Source organism: Larus michahellis, chromosome W (genome assembly GCF_964199755.1).
Source record: "Larus michahellis chromosome W, bLarMic1.1, whole genome shotgun sequence".
In the NCBI taxonomy this organism is placed as follows: Eukaryota; Metazoa; Chordata; class Aves; order Charadriiformes; family Laridae; genus Larus; species Larus michahellis.
The window spans coordinates 20,857,556-20,877,488 of record NC_133929.1 but is presented as its reverse complement, the minus strand read 5'-3'; the positions used below and the strand labels follow the sequence as shown (position 1 = coordinate 20,877,488).

At 42.4% G+C, this 19,933-nt stretch overlaps 1 protein-coding gene across 1 annotated transcript in view; it reads left to right on the top strand.

The window, feature by feature from the left end:
* The window catches only part of LOC141735545 (protein mono-ADP-ribosyltransferase PARP8-like), a 157,537-nt gene that overhangs the window by 90,721 nt on the left and 46,883 nt on the right, over positions 1 to 19,933 (top strand). The window contains 3 exon segments of the mRNA XM_074568519.1: positions 2,438 to 2,498; positions 3,565 to 3,655; positions 18,784 to 18,850. Coding sequence (XP_074424620.1) covers positions 2,438 to 2,498; positions 3,565 to 3,655; positions 18,784 to 18,850 — 219 coding nt within the window.

The window sequence follows — 19,933 nt, the reverse complement described above, 5'->3', positions numbered from 1 at the left end:
GGCAAGCCTGATATTATTCCCCTCACCCTTCAAGTCTAGTTTAAAGCAATGAATGATATATTCAAGCAAATGAATGAGATAAATCTTTATTTGCCAAACTGATAACTATGAAATTGAGAATACCTTGATAATAGGCTCTCTCAGGCTCCTAAAATTGAAACATTATATGTAACCTTTCAAAAACTTTAATGCTTCTAATTTATTGAATCATCTGTTTCATTGGAAGCATTGTGATTTTTTTGCGCTCACTGTAGTAGAAATTGGCATCTATGGCTGCTTTTGGCATGTGGAAAACTTTCATGCTTCTTCCACTCTGTTGCAGTTGAAAATATTCATAAATTCTTGGAAATGACAAACACGGCATTAAGCATTCAGTTTCATTCCTCTCCTGCAGCTCCACTTTTGTAACTGCAACAAGTCTGTCTGACAGTGACACCCATTAAGATGCATATTTCCTAGACAGTTGACCCTCTTTTAGTAGTCTCCTGCTGTCAGAGAGTGAACTGTACATATAAAAGGGAAAATCCTATACCTGCATGCTTTTCACTACTGCCCTTTGAAATTTGGCCACCAAAGCCATGAGAAAGCCCCCTGGACCGACTGATCCAAACCCTTCAGTATCTATTTACATTGCTTATGCATTGATGGACAGAGGACCTCTGGGAGCTTCAAAATCAAGATGTGTTCTTGGAGCCATTGTAGGCAGCAGATCATAAGCTTCAGGCGCTGGAAGAAAACATGATTTCTTCCTCCCTTTCAGCTTGGAGAAGTCAGCATCATGTGTCTAAAATCCATTTTCTATGATGGTAATGAAGTGAGGACAAAGAGATTTCAGTGAGTACTGAAATTCCACAGTTGTAATTTATTTTTATCTTATCTTTTCTTCCACTAATATTTATTTGTTTGCTAGTTCAACTATGTTTAATTTATAAAATTATGCCTGTTCACAGCCTTTTGAATCTCAGTCATGTGAGTAACAACAGCCTGTGTTCATAAATATTACTTAGGAGTTCATAGCAATCTGTTCTTTGGATCTTCTGGAAAATATATTAAAAAATCTGAGGCCACTGTTGTGTAGCATAGTGGCTAAGCCATTCAGTAGGTGGAGAATTTCAGTGTTTCAAAGTCAGGTCTTCAGTGAGCTTTAAGAGGTCAGCGAGTACTTGTATGGCTCTGGGTGAGCAGACTCTGGAGCAGCCATAAGGGTGACTGGGAAGCCTCCCAGGTAATGCAGCCCTGGTCAGCCGTTCATCTGCCCCATGTATGCCATGTGTGGATGCGTCTGATCTAGAGAGAGACTTTGGGTTTGACCTTACCAGAGAAAACCACTGAGATGCCAAGGTTTGGTAGAAGGGGTTCCCTCCACAAAATTTCACAAGAGGTCAAGGCATTTCCAGTGCAAGCTAGGTCCTACCATGGGGTGAGAGGCCACTTTGTTAGGAGATAGCTATATTTACAAAAATATTTTTGTATTTCAAAATTACCTTATCAACTTATTTATGCACAACTGCTACTGTGTACTGTCTTAGTCTAGTTTAATAGAAAAACGTGGAAGTCATTGTGAGAATAAGCATATAAATGCAGTGTAAAGCAAAAACCTATTGACTAGAAGCTTTGTGAAAAATTGAGTGATTGCACTTTTACAGAACTGTCCACTTAAGCAATTTAAATGAAAAGGAAAGTAATTTTTTATTTAGGTATATGAATGAGTATTTTCTAGCCCTATTTTTCAGAAGTCTTCAAGTTCATTGGGGGAGGGCAATCAGAATGAGTCAGAAAATAAGAGGCAGAAAAGTCCCACTTTAAATGTAAGATTTCAGATGGCAATGAAACACCTATGAGCATAAGTTAAATCTTCACCTTGGGGATTCCAGCAATACTACACGTAACAGATAAATTAAGGTAACTATTGCCTTGAGCGCATTATAGGACAATCTTTATGTTTTGACAAACAAATTCTTGAATGCATGAAGGAATACCACAGGTATAATATGTCACCCTCTAGGCTATGGTGTATTTGTCTTCAATGATTTATCTCAGGCCTCTCCTTAAGTTGCTGTCTGTTAACTGAAAATACTTTTGAAAATTAACTAGGGTTTTCTTTTGTCATAAATAGGAGCAGCATGTGACCATTATTTTTTTCTTGATTTATTTGTGCAATATGTGAGACAAAAATACATAGCAGCAATGGAGAGAGAATTTGGGGGAGTTAGTAGAAAAAAGATTTAGCCTATTTAAGCAAGATCTACTGAAAGACGGTTTCAGTGCAGCAAACAGTCACCCACTGGGAATATTGATCCAATCTATGTAAATGTGTATTTTATCACCATTCTGATTTTACAGACAATATTATCCTTTATAAAATCTCTGTTATAAGTACTTCTGGGCTGAGGAGTATCTTAAAGAGCTCTAATGTAATGTAATTCTTTCCTTTCAGGGAATATGGAGCCATTGATGATGTAGATATTGATCTGCATATTGATGTTAGTTTTCTTGATGTAAGTAAACTAATCACAGGATTACATAATGAAAATTAATATCCATTTAATTCTGCTACACATCAGACTCTCTAGGCAACCACTGAGACATTCCTTTTTCAGAGGCTTGATCTTCACAAGTGGCTGTCACATTATTGATTGCTGCTCAGTGGAAAGGTTTCCTTTTCCTTTTATGATCACATTGTTAAAATGTTTTGTAGGCTTTTATTTACTGCACATGTATTTCCTTTCAAATATGCTTTGTAAATGGTAAATGTTTTAACTGATATAAATTAAATACTTTTTTTTTTTGCTATCCTAGACATTAGTTAGGTGAAAGCACTTCATAGAGTCCTGGAGGGAAGATGACCTTGGTTGGAGCTTTCCTGTGTGCTTCTCAACATCTGCAGATGATTAGGGAGACGCTTGAGTGGCAAAGGAGACAGGACAGTGGTGCTGTCAACTGGCAGCATGGCTTCTGTAACAGTTATGCTGTCATTAACTTCAGACTTCCTCACCTCACCTGTGCAGTAACTTCCTGTCCTCTAGACGCAGAATGAAAATTAGTGCTTTTAGGGGCATCATTAGCTTTTGCACAGATATGTCATATTCTCAGGTCAGCACAGCACATTTCTCAGGCTCTTTTAAAATTTAAGAAAATCTGATCATACCTTGAATTATTTTAATCAGTCTTAAGAAGGAGCAAATGTTTCCTTTGCCCTGTGTTATGGGATGAGTTTCCTTTCCATCTTTATTTGCTCCTTTGCTTCTCAGCTTTGAAGCAGTATGTCTTGATAGATGGGAACATGTCTGTCTGCACTGCAGATGTAGTGTTGTGTAGAAACCTGTGCTCAGTGTAAATGAGCATACTCAGGAACTGGAAGCAGTCTAACGCTGCTCTTAGGGGCATCAGCAGGCAACAGCTTGTCCTAAGTCTCAAGTTTAAAGTTGGAGTAGATATTCCACGACTAGGTAAATGGATGGATGGTGTTTATAACAACCCTAAGGTAGACTGACAAAATGCAACAGTTCCTCATGATGTCTCATGGTGGCTAACGGTCTGTTGTTTCTTTTTATCTTGAACTAGGAAGAGATTGCTGTGGCTTGGGATGTAATTCGCACAGAGCCTATAATAGTGCGATTGCACTGTTCACTTACACAGTACTTAAATGGTCCAGGTTAGTCACCTGTGTATTCTTCACGTGCCTTGTATGGTGTCTCGGTCTGAGCCATGTACTAGGTGATAGATACTCATTCACTGCCAAATCTTTGACCCTGCATGTGCTTAAATCTACTGCTGAGAGCAGTCCTACTGGTTTGAAATTATGCTTACATGTATTTGCATGGCTAGGCCCTCAATAATGACATGGGGATCTAGTTTAAACTTTCATAAGTTGAGTTTTGGAATTTGTTTTCTTGATATCCTTTGAAATGCAGCCGCTTCCCCTAGGAACCAGGGGCTAAGGAATAAAGATCATCAGTTTCTAATATGTGATTTCCTGATTTTGGAAATCAGGGATCATCATCACAGATGCAGATATCACTGATAAGATATGCATACATAGATCTGTGCAGTGCATTAATATGCCCTTTTTCATGCACCTTTGAAGAATCAAGCCATGATAATTATCCTACCAGCTTCTGATTTCGGTATGACTGTGTGAATTCTGGGGATCTTTACATTTGAACAAGAATTTTAAATATTATGTTGACATCCTACTCTCCGGTTGTTATGTGAGTAAAGCTTTCTCATGAGAGTAAAAATGGCCAAACTCATGAAGAATCAACTGAGACTGAAGATTTGGAAACATTCATATGCAAGACCCAACTTCAGATATATTTTTACAATGGGAAGTCAGAACTAAGTGTGTAATTCGGATTATAACTTGCCTGGCTTTGGAGGCTTCTAGTGCAAGCTGTCAGTTCAGGCTTGTATCTGTGGGAGAATTCTGCCTCTGGAAAATTAATAGATATTTCCAGTCATAATATGTTTAGCAAAATCTGTCCCAATGAGCTATTTTTATAGGATATGTTGTCTGCCGATTCTAACTATAAGCTATATTCTATTCATTCCAATAAGCATTTCATTACATCCATCTTTTTTTATTTTTTTTCCTTGACTTTAGTCTTTTTGTCAGTATTTTATTGCTTCAATATTCTTTGTAAATACACAAATCTTGAAATATGGATTGGCCATTGGCCATAGCAGGTAGCAGTATTAGTATTTGGAATATTTCTATCAAAATTTAATTTAAAAAATAAAAAAGTGCAGCAAGTAAGAGAGGTCAAAGCATGAAGAGCAGCGCGCAGTAAGAAATGATCTAGTGAAATGAGAAGTAACAAGATATCTTCTGCACCACCGACAAGGTTAAAATGGGAAGCTTAGTTCCCAGTCCTCCAGCTGACTGTGAAAATGCCTGAGTACCAAGAAAGGCAAGATCAGGGCCAGAGGCAAGTGCTTCGCTGCTACTGGTTTTATGAGTTCAGCTGCTATTGCAGCCATGTTTATTTATTTACCAGAAAAGGACAATGAGATCCACCAACTTTTGTGTTAACAAATCCCTTTCTCTGTATATTCCTCTTCCCCCTTAATTATGTTGTTTTGAGACTACTGGGCCATAACTTTATGCTACATATTTTTCTCCTATAGTACTTTCTGTTCATTGATAAAAGAAACAGAAATGCAATATACTCCAAAGCACAATGGGAGGTATACATACCACATTGTAGCTGTTTAATATCCTGATTTTAGATAGTCATTCTTCTAGTTAATACCTTATCTCATTATTGTACCTGTGGGCAGTTTCTCCCACATGCCTTAGAAACCTGTCTTACATTAGGATGAATCAGTCATTGGAGGTACCAGGCTGTCTCCTCTGGCTGTAGACCTTAAACAACAATTGTAGTCTAGATGACAGATTTTAAGATTGCTGATCTACATATGATGATTCTCATTGAAAATATTCTCCTCCTATCGTGTGTCCTAAATTTGACAATCTAAAGACACTGCTACCCCAATCAAATCATTTATCCCTTTTGAAAAATTCATCAGTTTCTCTTTAAAAGATGAGATTATATTTGAATAATAACATTAGAGAAAGGGTATCTACGGTGCTTTGAACTAAGTGAAACTGGATGTCCAGGAGAGCACCTGGAGCACAGCTTAAAAGAAAAATAGCCACTCCATCCAGGAAGCTAGCTTCATCAGGGGCACAACTTAAATGCCTCATAGCATGGAGAACAAACAAGAGGAGTTAGAGACATGCGTACACCTGCAAGACTATGATCTAATTGGCATCACAGAGACATGGTGGGATGGCTCCTATGACTGGAGTGTTGGAATGGAAGGATACAGGCTCTTTAAGAAGAGATGAGGGAGACGAGGAGGGTGTGTTGCCCTTTATGTCAAGGACCAGCTGGAGTGCATGGAGCTCTTCCTGGGGATGGATGGGGAGTCAACAGAGAGTTTATGGGTCAAGATTAAAGGGAGGGCAGGTGACATTACAGTGGGAGGTCTGCTATAGGCCACCAGACCAGGATGACAGAATGGATAAGTCCCTCTTATAGAAAGAATGGAGCAGCCTCACGTTCACAAGCCCTGGCCCTCATGGGCATAAGCAATCCAGGAGGTTCCTGGAATGCATTGATGATAACTTCCTTCTCCAAGTCATGAAGGAGTCAACGAGGAGAGGTGCCATGCTGGACCTTGTTCTCACCAACAAGGAGTGGCTGGTGAGGAACGTCATGCTCAAGGGCAGCCTTGGCTGCAGTGACCATGAGATGGTGGAGTTTGAGATCCTCAGGGCTGCGAGGAGGGCACAAAATAAGCTCGCTACCCTGGACTTCAGGAGAGCAGACATTGGCATCTTCAGGGATCTGCTTGATGGAGTACCATGGGATAAAGCCCTGGAGTGAAGAGGGGCCCAGGAAAGCTGGCTAACATTCAATGACCACCTCCTCTAAGCTCAGGAACGATGCATCCCGACAAAGAGGAAGTCAGGCAAAAATGCCAGGAGACCTGTGTGGATGAACAAGGAGCTCCTGGACAATCTCAAACAGAAAAAGGAATCGCAGAATGGTTCGGGTTGGAAGGGACCTTAAAGATCATCTAGTTCCAACCCCCCTGCCATGGGCAGGGACACCTCCCACTAGACCTGGTTCCTCAAAGCCTCATCCAGCCTGGCCTTGAACACTTCAAAGGATGGGGCATTGACAACTTCCCTGGGCAAGCTGTTCCAGTGCCTCACCACCCTCACAGTAAAGAATTTCTTCCTAATAGCCAATCTAAATCTACCCTCTTTCAGTTTAAAACCGTTACCCCTCATCCTATAAGTACATGCCCTCGTAAAAAGTCCCCCTCCAGCTTTCTTGTAGGCCCCCTTCAGATACTGGAAGGCTGCTATAAGGTCTCCCTGGATCCTCCTCTTCTCCAGGCAGAACAACCCCAACTCTCTCAGCCTGTCTTCATAGGAGAGGTGCTCCAGCCCTCTGATCATCTTTGTGGCCCTCCTCTGGACTCGCTACAACAGGTCCATGTCCTTCTTCTGTTGGGGACTCCAGAGCTGGATGCAGTACTCCAGATGGGGTCTCACGAGAGCAGAGTGGCAGAATTACCTCCCTTAATCTGCTGGCCACGCTTCTTTTTATGCGTCCCAGGATGCAGTCGGCTTTTTGAGCTGCAAGCGCATATTGCCAGCTCATGTTGAGCTAGTCATCCACCAACACCCCTGTTGCGTGAAAAGGGGCAAAGCGGTTTTGGCAGAAGATAAACCCCCTTGCGTTCTAACACTCCTCACCGAGGTGGGAGGCTAGGTGCGGCTAGGTTTAAATTCTGAGTGATGCCCAATTCAGCACTATCAGTCCAATCGCGTTTAATATGTATTAAACTATTACGATTTGGATACACTAATAGTGGACTGCACCTTCGGTCTAGTCGTGCTCATGAACTAGCACGGCCACTCTCGAGTCTTTGGTCATGTTCAGTGAGAAACCAAAACGACTAGCTACTTAAAAAAGTGCAGTTTATTTAAACAACAGATATATAGGTTCTTAGGATTGCCGGTGATAAATACACTGTCTGCAAAGCACGTGCAAATGAAAGTATTGTTACATATACAAAACGCGCGACAAAGTTATAAACGATACAGCCTGGCTTTAAATGTAGAAAAAGAGAGTCTCTAGAGAAATTTCTAAGTTTCCCGAGGAAGCACTCGGTATAATCTAAGTCTTACCCAAAGGCGTCCCTATGGGGGGGAAGAGAGGCTCAGCCCGTCGACTGATCCCAGAAGTCAGTGATGTAATTCTTTATGATGGTGTCTTCCCTGGGTATCCCCCCTCTCTCGGGCTATTTTTATACTAGTTGTTATCTTCAAGGTGGAGTTTGAGTGACTTTAGTCATACATACTTTTATCATGATTGGTGTAAATTTCTCTCGCTTCACAATTAAAGGTATAGTTTACGAGAAATTCAGGGCGCAGACTCAAGAAGGAGTGGTCGCACCTTGGAGGCGGGTAGCCTTCGGGATGGAGGTGTGTTTTGGTATTATAATGACATTATAATGAGCAAAGTTCGCACAAAGGACAGCATTTCATCAAAATTTGACAAAATGTTGGCTCTGAGCATCTAGCGGGCAGCTAATTGGCAGCTTATCTGTTTCATGGTATCATCCCATTCCTGTATCCACTATACATCATAAGGTAAAGCCACGGAATAATTGCATCCCGTCCCGTACCTCATGTAGCTTATCAGGGAACCACAGATGTTGTGTCCTTCATGCCAGCTGCGGCTATTTTCTACCTCAGAAGCCTCTTGATTTTATACTTTTCCTTAATGTGTGAACAATGCTGTACTTTTGTATTTTTTAGCCAATTTAGTATTTATTCCACATAATCCACCCCGTGACTACAGTCACTAAAGCTCCACGATACTCAATACTGATAGGAAAGATCACATGTGTTCTTGTGGTGAGGGATATCAAGTGCAAATACATCTCGTGGAGTGATCAAATGAGTTAAACTTTTCATCATAATCCAAAGTCTAACATACAAAACAATTGTCAAAGCGAAGCACAAAATAATGAGTATTAGTAAAACGACAACAGGATGGAGCATCTTGTTATAAAGTCCTGTAACTGTCGGTGACCATCCAAAAAGAGTATCTCCCCATCCATGTCCTCCGTCTCTCTTGACTCTTTCCAGCACTTGGTGTATTTCTTCAACATCATGATGGACGGTAATCAAAGTTCTCTGTCCATTTTCTTGGGCCTCTTTCAACAGTCGCTTCAATTCATCGTGTTGTAGCAACTTCTTCACCAGTGAGAGATTCATTCCGATGGGGGTAGGCAACAAATCTCGAATCAATGTATAATTAGATTGTAGCAATTGAAAAGATGTAACAGGAGCTGAATAATTGAAGTCACATCCGATAATGTTAGTAAAGTTACAAACACAAAGGTTTGAGTGATTACTTATATCAACTACTATGTCATCTATGAATACAAGACTACAGGGAGACCTCATGCAAACACACCCTTTCCCAATATATACAAGCACAGTTTCTGGGGTTTCATCGGGATGTATCTCAAAGTGACAAACATTCTGGTTGGTGTCAAGACAAATGTCTTGTGCTTTCAGGGTATTACTCTCACAAATGAATCCTTGTTGGTCTCGTGAAACGCATGCGTCAACATCAACAGTTTGCCACTTATTCTCATTTTGTTGTGCCCACACTCTGTGCTCTATTGGATAGGGTATGGCTCCTTGGTGATTCAACCCCAGCGCAATGATTGGGTATATGGTGTATACCAAAGCATTGCGTATTGTTAAGACAAAAGCTGTGGCCTTGCTCTCAATGGGATCATAGGTGAAGTTAACCAGATACCACCAGGACTGAAATTTTTTCTCAAATTCAATTGCGTTATCCCATATTACTTTTCGAATTTCGGTGGGCAAGGTGCCTTCTTCACCTTCCCTTATGATTGCGGCTGTCATAGATTGCATCCACAATTGGGCTTGGATACAACTAAGAGCCAAGGAAACATTGTTTTGGGTTGTACCAAGTGCATTTGTGATCAGCTGATGGTCTTTTTCACCCGTTTCTTCCCACTGAGGCAATATATTCGATAAAAGCCATTGGTGGTTTCCCAATGCTAATAGAGAGGACTGTAGGGGACGTCTCAATTTGTCCAGATCAGTAGTGGTTGTGACTAGTTTGTTGGCAAGTATCTCAGCATCTATACTATTTAAGACTCCCAGGCCTGTTCCTAAGATACCAGTCACATCCCTCTTCAGTCGTTGTGAAGTGGCAAAAGTTCGTCTGCGTAACCATGCTGACCATCCTGCATAAGATGTACTTAGGAATGGTAAACAAGTGGGTTTGATCGCAGAGATTTTAATCTGCATTGACAATTCTACTCGTTTGAGGGAATATGTGGGATTAAACAGTATCTGTTGTTGACCTGTGTGTTTAATAACATAAGGGCCAATGTTGAAAATGTAAGGAGTTAGACTAATGGAGGGCTTAGAAGGTACGCCTTTGAGAGTTTGTGGGGGTGTAGGTTCTGGATTTATTTCGGCAAGTTCAGGTGTATTTGAGTCAATCATAAATTCAAATAACAATTCTGTGCCCCTGTAGCCCCAAATACAATACACTATTGTAGGTTTGATAAAAGTGAAATTGTGCCAGCAATCTGAATTTGGCTCCATAATTTTGTAACAGTCAGTGTTGTATTTGTCTGGTTTGGTAGAGTCTACATAGATGGTTTTAATTAAAGTTGGCCTGTGGTGAGCAGACCCATTGATAAATCGGCAACCAATGTGTATTCTCTTTCCAAGGGTGGCCTCGATTTTAGCCATTTGAAGTGAATCATTCCATCTCCATTTATCTCTGGAATATACTTCACTTCCTTGTATAACCAGAGTGGAGAGATTTAAGCCCCTTTTGTTTCCTGGTGTTCCAGTGCTTGCAGTGTACCGTGACAATGCATTATCCCAAAGGTCAGGTGCTACGTCTATCTTGAATTCAAATAGCAGCGCTATTTCATCCTGTTGCAAACAACAAGTTACAAGAGTGGGTTCAACAAGAGTAAAATTATACCAGCAATCCCACTTGTCGGTGACACAGTGCTTTGTTGTCATTGAGTGTGGGTTCTGAGGGCGAAATATCTCTATTCTCATGGCCTTCTCATGGTTTGAGCCGTTGATCATTCTACACCCTACTCGGGCTTCCACCCCTGCCTTACCTTTCAGGACTGGGTACCAACTATTCCAGGTCCACTCATGTAACACCTCATTTTCCTGTAGAACTACAGTGGCCAAACTCAAGTCTCCCTTTCTAGTACCTGCCATCGCATTGTGTTTAACAAAGGCTTGAGACCATGGCCACTCTGGGTCTCTCTGACTACAAACAACAGGGAATAAAAAGGTAAAACTGAATAGCATCAATTCCATCTGCCAATTCGTCATTTTAGAATTTGGGCCTCCAGGTAGCCATACATAATAAAAATAGTATTATTGCCAGGATCAATGTCAGGATTCCCTGGAGACACTCAAAGGTAGCGTAGGCCAATCCGTCTGTACAGCTCATCCAAGGTTCCTGTAAGACACAAAGGAAAAGAAAATCTGCTCGGTCTTATTCGACCGACGGGGTTAAAAAGAAGGCAAGATCCACCGGGTGCTGATCCGGTGTATCTTCCCTGAACAGTCCTTGGCTTCCCATGCATAGGGATTTTTGGGAGTAGCTAGCACCATTGGTACTGTCCCAATTTGAGGCATTTTCACTAGCACAGGTTGCCCAGGGTGAAATCTTCCAGGGTATTTTCCCGGTTCATTGGGAGCCTTTGGAGAGATAATATTGGCAGATACACAGAAAGCTTTCATTTTAGGACAGCCGTCTCCACTCCATCTGTTATTTAATTGATAGATGGCATCGTCCAATCGCAAATGCCAACCAGGTTCATGAGTTTTTGCAAAACGCTTAACCAATCCATTGGTGCGTTCAACAATGCCATTAGCCTGGGGATAATAGGGAGTATGAAATACCCATCGAATCCCTTCTTCTTTGGCCCAATCTTGTACCACCGAAGCGGTAAAGTGTGAACCGTTATCACTTTGGATTTCCTCGGGAAGGGGAAGTGTGCTGAACCACCCTTTTAGGCCTTTCACTGTGTTGTCCCCGGTAGCTGATTTGAAACTGCTGGCCATACTGAGGCTGGAGATAATCTCCACTCCTACCAGGACATATCTTTTCCCACCTGATAATCTCAAGGGCCCAATATAGTCAATCTGCCATGAATGCCACAACGTTTTCTTGTCCCGAATGTGTAAGGGAGGCGCCTTACTCGGATGATCTTTGCTGAGTCGTAGGCGACATTGTGAACAGGCAGTTACTACTTGTTCGCACAGCTTAACCGACACAGGCCACCCCCGGGCTAGACCTTCCTGATACAGGTCAGCACGGCCTGTGTGGCCACGTTTAACATGTAACCATTCAAGTAAGCGTTCCCATTCCCGACCATCATCTACAATGTCAATTTGCTGCAGCCGCGTGAGGCTATCTACCTGTTGGTTGAATTGAGCAGTGATCGAGTTTGAACGATCATGGCCTTTTACCCAACCAATGTGCAATGTTCTCTGTTCTCCTATTTCTAACAGTTGCTTCCAACTGTCCGTCTCCCAAATCGGGACTCTGTTCACCTGCCAATCATTGGCTGCCCAGTGACCTATCCATTCAGTGGCTCCTTTAAAAACAGCATATGAGTCAGTGTAAATGGAGGTTGCTCCATGTTGTGCAGCTAGTAGGACAGCTCTGAGTTCCCCTACTTGTGCACTACCCTCCCCTGTTTCCATCGCTCTTTCTCCCGTTGCTACTTCCAGTGCTACGGCCTTATATTTCCACTTATTGTTTTCACGGTGAGATGACGCATCAGTAAACCACACTCCTGTAAGATCACTGCCTTCCTTCAAAGGAGGAGCTTCTTGGATCGGAGATGGTCTATTTGGTGGGGATTGGAACAATAGGGCACCATCTATATCCTTTTGCAGCTTGGATACTTTAACACTGCCTTCAGAGACTGGCATGATTTCATTAATGCCTTCTAAATAAGCATACCACTTTCGAACTGTAGGTTTCTGGGCAATGCCAGCTGGTGGTGTTGTCCCTTTACGGACCACATCTAGGAGGCGAAAAGGTCCCCGAATGATCACACTCTGTTCTCTTCTTATCTGCTCTGTTCGTTGCAACGCTCGCACTAGGGACAGTAAACCCTTCTCAAGGTCTGAATATCTGCTCTCAGTATCATTGAAGGAGTGAGAGCTAAATTCTAATGGTCTCTCCGGTCCTGCTGGTCCTTTCTGCCATAAATTACAATGGGAACCATGTTCACTGAACCCCCATTCTACGTGGACAGGGTCAGTTGGATGTATAGGACCAAGCTGTTGGAATAACCTTAGCTCCTTTATTAGCAATTCTAGTGCATTAGTGTGTTGTTTAGTCCACTCCCAGGATCTACCCTTTTTGAGCAAACTATAAAGGGGGCGAGCAATGATGGAAAAGCCAGGGATGTGTTTACGCCAATAACTTAAAGTTCCCAGAACTTGCTGTAACTCCTTCACGCTGGATGGATTCTGTCCATGCTCTATTTTTTCCAGGGTATCCTGAGGGACAGAAGCAGCTCCCTTAATCCACCAGACCCCCAGGAATTTAACTTCCTGTGCAGGTCCCTGACACTTTGAGTCTGGAATTTCCAATCCTAAATCAAGTAATGTTTTTCGGATGTTTTCCATCATGTCTTTTACACTTTCTTGGTTCTCTCCCCCTATTAGGATGTCATCAATATATTGGTATACTGTACATCCCTGTGAAACAGGAATCTCTGATAGCACTTTAGCTAAAGCATTATGAGCAATAGTGGGGGAATGTTTGTATCCTTGTGGAAGTCGGTTAAAGGTATATTGGACTCCTTTCCACGTGAATGCAAACCGCGCTTTGTCCTGCTCAAGGAGGGGGATCATAAAAAACATGTCTTTAACATCTAAGGCAGCCATCCAAGGATGGGCAGCTCCTTGTATCATTGTCACAATTTCCACGATATTTGGAACTGCGGCAGTGAGGGGTGCAGTGTTGGCATTCAACTTTCGGTAATCTACTGTGAAACGCCATTGCCCGTTTGGTTTCTTTACGGGCCACACCGGTGAATTATAAGGCGAGTGAGTCCCCTTAATGATGTCTCTCTTTTTTCTAAATCTGATACCACCCCGTCTGCTCCTGCAAGCGCAGCTGCAGGCAGTGGATACTGCCGGACATTAGTGATTTTAGAGGGAGGTAAAGGCATGGAAGTTTCCAAGAGACTCAATTTCACTGTGTCTATTACTTTTTCGCATCCTGCAAAACTCCACACAGTTCCATCTGGGAATTTCCACATTCGCCCACGCAGCACGTCAAATCCTAGGAGGTTAGTACGCGAGGCACCCACTAACACTTCCGCCCTGGTCATTCGCTGCTCTCCTGGCAACCAGAGGTTAATTTTTGCAACGGGGCATGTTTTTACCACACCATCAATTCCTGCGAAGTTGACTCTGCGTCTGGTGGGATTTATACCTAGAAGTTGTGCCGTTTCGTTAGTGATTGCAGACATTTGGGCTCCGGTATCAATAATAAAGTTTACTGACATCCTCCGGGGTCCGACAGGAATGGCGATAATAGGTTCAGAATCTTTATGAGAGAGCCATTGAATTGCTAGTACCCACCGGACAGGGTGGCTCACTGCCCTCCCCGGGGATAGGAGTTTTTTGACTGGGACTCTGACAAATCAATCAAATTACGCTCCGGTGCAGAAGGCACAATTTTCTCACAGCTTGGGGATTCTCTGGTTAGACTTTTCTCCCCAGCCGAATTATTCTTTCTAGTTAGAGATTGGACCAGTGTACGGAGATCTCCCGTAGGGACACCGTGCAAGAATTGTCGGGGCACCCCTAATTGTAGGGCTTTACGCCACAACTCATTCCGGTCCTTATCAGGCTTAAACCTTTCCACCGGTTTGGGGTTTTGAGTGTGAGTTCGGACTTGGCGAACCTTTCGGGGGTGTTCGGAGGATTTTTCACTAGTTAGGCTGGCCCAGCCCATTCGGCGCCCATATTGGTCTATTTCCTGTACATATTCATTCCATGTGGGCATGTAGCGACGCCGGCCCCGCCCATGAGCATCCCGAGCCTCTCGTATACGATCTTGAGTACGAACAACAAATGGCTTCAGGCAATCGGGAAGACCATGGATGAGAGGGGCTAATCGATCGGGGTCGATAGCAGCTGACATTGGGGATTTCCGAAATTCCTCTCTGTCATACATGGCTTGCAGACAAGCTGCTTTCCGTATCGCCGCAAACAGTTCAGAGTAGCCTGTAGCTCTAATCTCTAGTGGCTCTCCCCTCTCTCGCGGATCCATACCACCTGCCCAAAAGGCTGCTCGAGCGGTTAGGGAATAATTATGATCCCCGTCCATTGTAGTTAAAAACACTCCTGGTCCCCAAGAGTCTCCTGCTCCTTCCTCACTCAACATAATTCTGTCTCCTCCTTCAGAAGAAACTCGCCACACATACTCAACAGCTGATTCTTCTGGCCGCCTCGAATATTTTTCCCTTATTTTCGCTAACTCTGTTGGTGTCCACGGAATAGTACGCACAGTGTTGCGGACTTCCTCATCATCCTCATCAACTGTGGTTTCAGTTTTAATCAGAGGTCGTAAAGGAAAGACTCGAGATTTCACAGTAAAAGTCCTTCCCTCCTCATCTTCTTCCTCATCTTCACTATTAGACCAAAAATCTCCGGTCCGGGTTCCAGAATTTGGATAACACATTAATTTACGAATCTGTTGGACCTGGGTCAAGGGCTGCATTTTATCTAAGAGCCCAGTCACCCTTTCCAATAACATTTTAAGTTGGTGATTTTCACTCCCAAGTTGAGCATTCCGGTTTCCTAAACATTCATTCTCACTCACAAGCTTATCAACTTGAGTTCTTAATTTTTCTCCTGTCTCCTTTTGAAAGGCTAGTGATGACTTCAACACCTCATTCTCCGATTTCAGGGTTGCATATTCTACAGCTGAAATCAGATTAGGAGCAGGGGTTTCCCTAGCTTCTTGTTGTGCACAAGATAAACAGGCGCCTAACACCGCACAAATCACACCTTTGCCTTTCCCCGCTCTGAGCTTCTGTGAAACCCGACACTCTTCAATACGTTCCACCACTTTCTCTTCATCCTTCCAAAATTTATGGGCCCACTCCTTCCCAGCCTGGGAAGGGGCACAATCATATTTTTGCAGCAGTTTATCCATGGCAATCCTGCCGACTACGCCAAAATTCTGTTGCGTGAAAAGGGGCAAAGCGGTTTTAGCAGAAGATAAACCCCCTTGCGTTCTAACACTCCTCACCGAGGTGGGAGGCTAGGTGCGGCTAGGTTTAAATTCTGAGTGATGCCCAATTCAGCACTATCAGTCCAATCGCGTTTAATATGTATTAAACTATTACGATTTGGATACACTAATAGTGGACTGCACCTTCAGTCTAGTCGTGCTCATGAACTAGCACGGCCACTCTCGAGTCTTTGGTCACGTTCAGTGAGAAACCAAAACGACTAGCTACTTAAAAAAGTGCAGTTTATTTAAACAACAGATATATAGGTTCTTAGGATTGCCGGTGATAAATACACTGTCTGCAAAGCACGTGCAAATGAAAGTATTGTTACATATACAAAACGCGCGACAAAGTTATAAACGATACAGCCTGGCTTTAAATGTAGAAAAAGAGAGTCTCTAGAGAAATTTCTAAGTTTCCCGAGGAAGCACTCGGTATAATCTAAGTCTTACCCAAAGGCGTCCCTATGGGGGGGAAGAGAGGCTCAGCCCGTCGACTGATCCCAGAAGTCAGTGATGTAATTCTTTATGATGGTGTCTTCCCTGGGTATCCCCCCTCTCTTGGGCTAGTTTTATACTATTTGTTATCTTCCAGGTGGAGTTTGAGTGACTTTAGTCATACATACTTTTATCATGATTGGTGTAAATTTCTCTCGCTTCACAATTAAAGGTATAGTTTACGAGAAATTCAGGGCGCAGACTCAAGAAGGAGTGGTCGCACCTTGGAGGCGGGTAGCCTTCGGGATGGAGGTGTGTTTTGGTATTATAATGACATTATAATGAGCAAAGTTCGCACAAAGGACAGCATTTCGTCAAAATTTGACAAAATGTTGGCTCTGAGCATCTAGCGGGCAGCTAATTGGCAGCTTATCTGTTTCATGGTATCATCCCATTCCTGTATCCACTATACATCATAAGGTAAAGCCACGGAATAATTGCATCCCGTTCCGTACCTCATGTAGCTTATCAGGGAACCACAGATGTTGTGTCCTTCATGCCAGCTGCGGCTATTTTCTACCTCAGAAGCCTCTTGATTTTATACTTTTCCTTAATGTGTGAACAATGCTGTACTTTTGTATTTTTTAGCCAATTTAGTATTTATTCCACAACCCCCAAGTCCCTCTCCTCAGGGCTGCTCTCAATCCATTCTCCACCCAGCCTGTATTTGTGCTTGGGATTGCCCTGATCCAGGTGCAGGACCTTGCACTTGACCTGGCTGAACTTCAAGAGGTTCACATGGGCCCACCTCTCAAGCCTGTCCAGGTCCCTCTGGATGGCAATCCTTCTCTCCAGCATGTCGACTGTTCCACACAGCTTGGTGTCATCAGCAAACTTGCTGAGGGTGCATTCAATCCCAAGATCCGTCTTTCTGGGTGATCAGAATTATATGGACTTTAAAACACTGTTTTTCTTTTTCTAGTGAAATTTGAACCAACCCCAGATTTTTCATTTCTTTTTAAATTTACTATAGTCATTACTTCCTTATGTAATACAAAGTATAAAGTCTATTTGTATTTGTAATATATCTTGGCTGTTGTCCTGACTTGAGAACCTGAGACTCAAGTGCTGGATTCCACCTGCCGCTTCTATCTCATAAATATTATTAAATGATTTTACTAATACCAGGAGCTAACTTACAGCCTTCACCTATTACACTTTTGTCATGGTTTGGGCCAGGTTAGCCAATGACAAGATGACATACACTCTCCCCCACATCTCGCTCCAAGGAGAAGAAGAGAGATAGAGAGATTTATGAGTTCAGAAAAAAATTAACTCCTTTAGTAAATTATTAATAATATAATAAAATGAAATAGATACAATATATACAAATATACACAAAACCATATCAAGCTTCCAGGGAGATATCACTGGCAAGCACTGGGGAAGTTCCAGACTGGTCTCAGTGACAAATGGGAACTGAAACACACTAACCAGGATCAAAAGGCATATGAGCTGATGGGTTCCTCCTCAGACATCATCCATTAAAGAAAGAGAGACAGTGAAAAAGCCATCCAGTGAAAAAGCCATCCATTGAAGAAGAACCCATCACAGAAGAGACAAAGGACCAAGCTGACCCATTTGATCTCTCAGCTTTTATACGGAGCAGGCACATGGGATGGAATACCCTATTGGTCAGTTTTGGGTCACCTGACCTGTCCACACCTCCCCACAGGTGTGATCCCTCCATGGGGTAAACAACCAAGTCAGCTGACCCTGGTTGCCACAGCAACAACTAAGAGCAAGAGCCTCTCTCACTGAACAGAAAGTTGGCTCTGTTCTACCCCAAACCAGGACAATTTTCAATTTTCTGGCAGATGAATATGGATATACCAACATTAGGATGGGTCTTGAGGAAAATTCAGGGTAATCCTTGGCCACTGGAATTCATGCATCAGGCACTTAGATGATGATTATGAATCTTGTATTAAAACGCCCTCTGAAAAAAATCCCAGATATTAGTTAATTCAGTTTATTCCACTCTCAGTTTTCTTCATAGTCACAGGAACTGTAGTGTATAAGTACTACTTCCTTGGAAGAGATTAAATGAGATGAATTACCAGTTGAGATACATGTAATCTGATGCTGCTCTCTAGTATTTCTGTAATATAAAAAAAAGATGCATTTATGTAACTAAAGTTAGAGGGAAGAGATACATTTTGGGGAATTCAATTTCTAAAATACTCATTTATAAAATTAAAAGTTATTTTGGCTAATATTCAAAAAAGGACCATTCATTTCTTCATAGACTTAGATGATACGTCTGCTTTCACCATTGCTTCAATGGCATTGACTATAGTAAAGGTCCAGATAGAACAAGGGTCCTTAAATATGGCTTGTATGGTAATGAGTTCTTGATTATTGCTTTAAGTTCATATATCAACAATATCTCCTTTTTCCGTAGTGCCAACTGTGGATGTATTTCAGATCTCTACTAAGGAAAGATTTGGGCTGGGACATCAGTTGAAAAAGTAAGTCTGGAAAAGTGTAAATCCCTGTTTTTAAGTAAATAAAAAAAAAAATCTTTTTAGTTCCCTGACCATGTCAAGTAGGATAACATTCACAGGTTGTCAGGTTAGTTGGATCAAAGTGTTTTGAGCTTGTTTTTCTTTAAATAAAAAATAACAGGTTTTGCCTTTTTAAATTCACTTTTGAGAGTTGTGGGAGACAACTTGTTTTGTGCTGCCTGCCAGGGTTTTCTGTCACTTTACTGCCTTTTAGGAAGTAAGCTACAAAAACTCTAAAGGACTGTAGCTGGAAGTGCTCAATTTTGTGTTTTTGCTTAGATTCTGAAGTCTCTGGAGCAGAAACCTTATGTAGCATCATAGAATGGTTAGAGTTAGAAGGGACCTTAAAGATCATCTAGTTCCAACCCCCTGCCATGGGCAGGGACACCTTCCACTAGACTAGATTGCTCAAAGCCCCATCCAACCTGGCCTTGAACACTTCAAAGGATGGGGCATCCACAGCTTCTCTGGGAAACCTGTTCCAGTGTCTCACCATGCTCATAGTAAAGAATTTCTTCCTAATATCAAATCTAAATCTCCCCTCTTTCAGTTAAAAAACGTTACCCCTTGTATTATCACTTCATGCCCTGATAGAGGCCCTCCCCATCTCTTCTTTAGGTATTGGAAGGCCACTATAAGGTCTCCCTGGAGCCTTCTCTTCTCCAGGCTGAACAACCCCAACTCTCTCAGCCTGTCCTCATAGGAGAGGTGCTCCAGCCCTCTGATCATCTTTGTGGCCCTCCTCTGGACCTGCTCCAACAGGTCCATGTCCTTCTTATGTTGGGGTCTCACCAGAGCGGAGTAGAGGGGCAGAATCACCTCCCTCAACCTGCTGTCATGGCATATAGTTATGAGAGGCATAACTATATGTCTTGTAGTGGTTGTTTACACAGACTGTATTCTCAATAAGAGTTCCATGTGAATTAGTTTTATGTGGAAAAAAAAAGCATTTTTGAGGAGCTGAAGCACCCAATCATTAGTCCACATATATGACAGAGAAACTCTGTCTGAGGACATTGCATCATATTGCCTACATGGTCAGCTGAG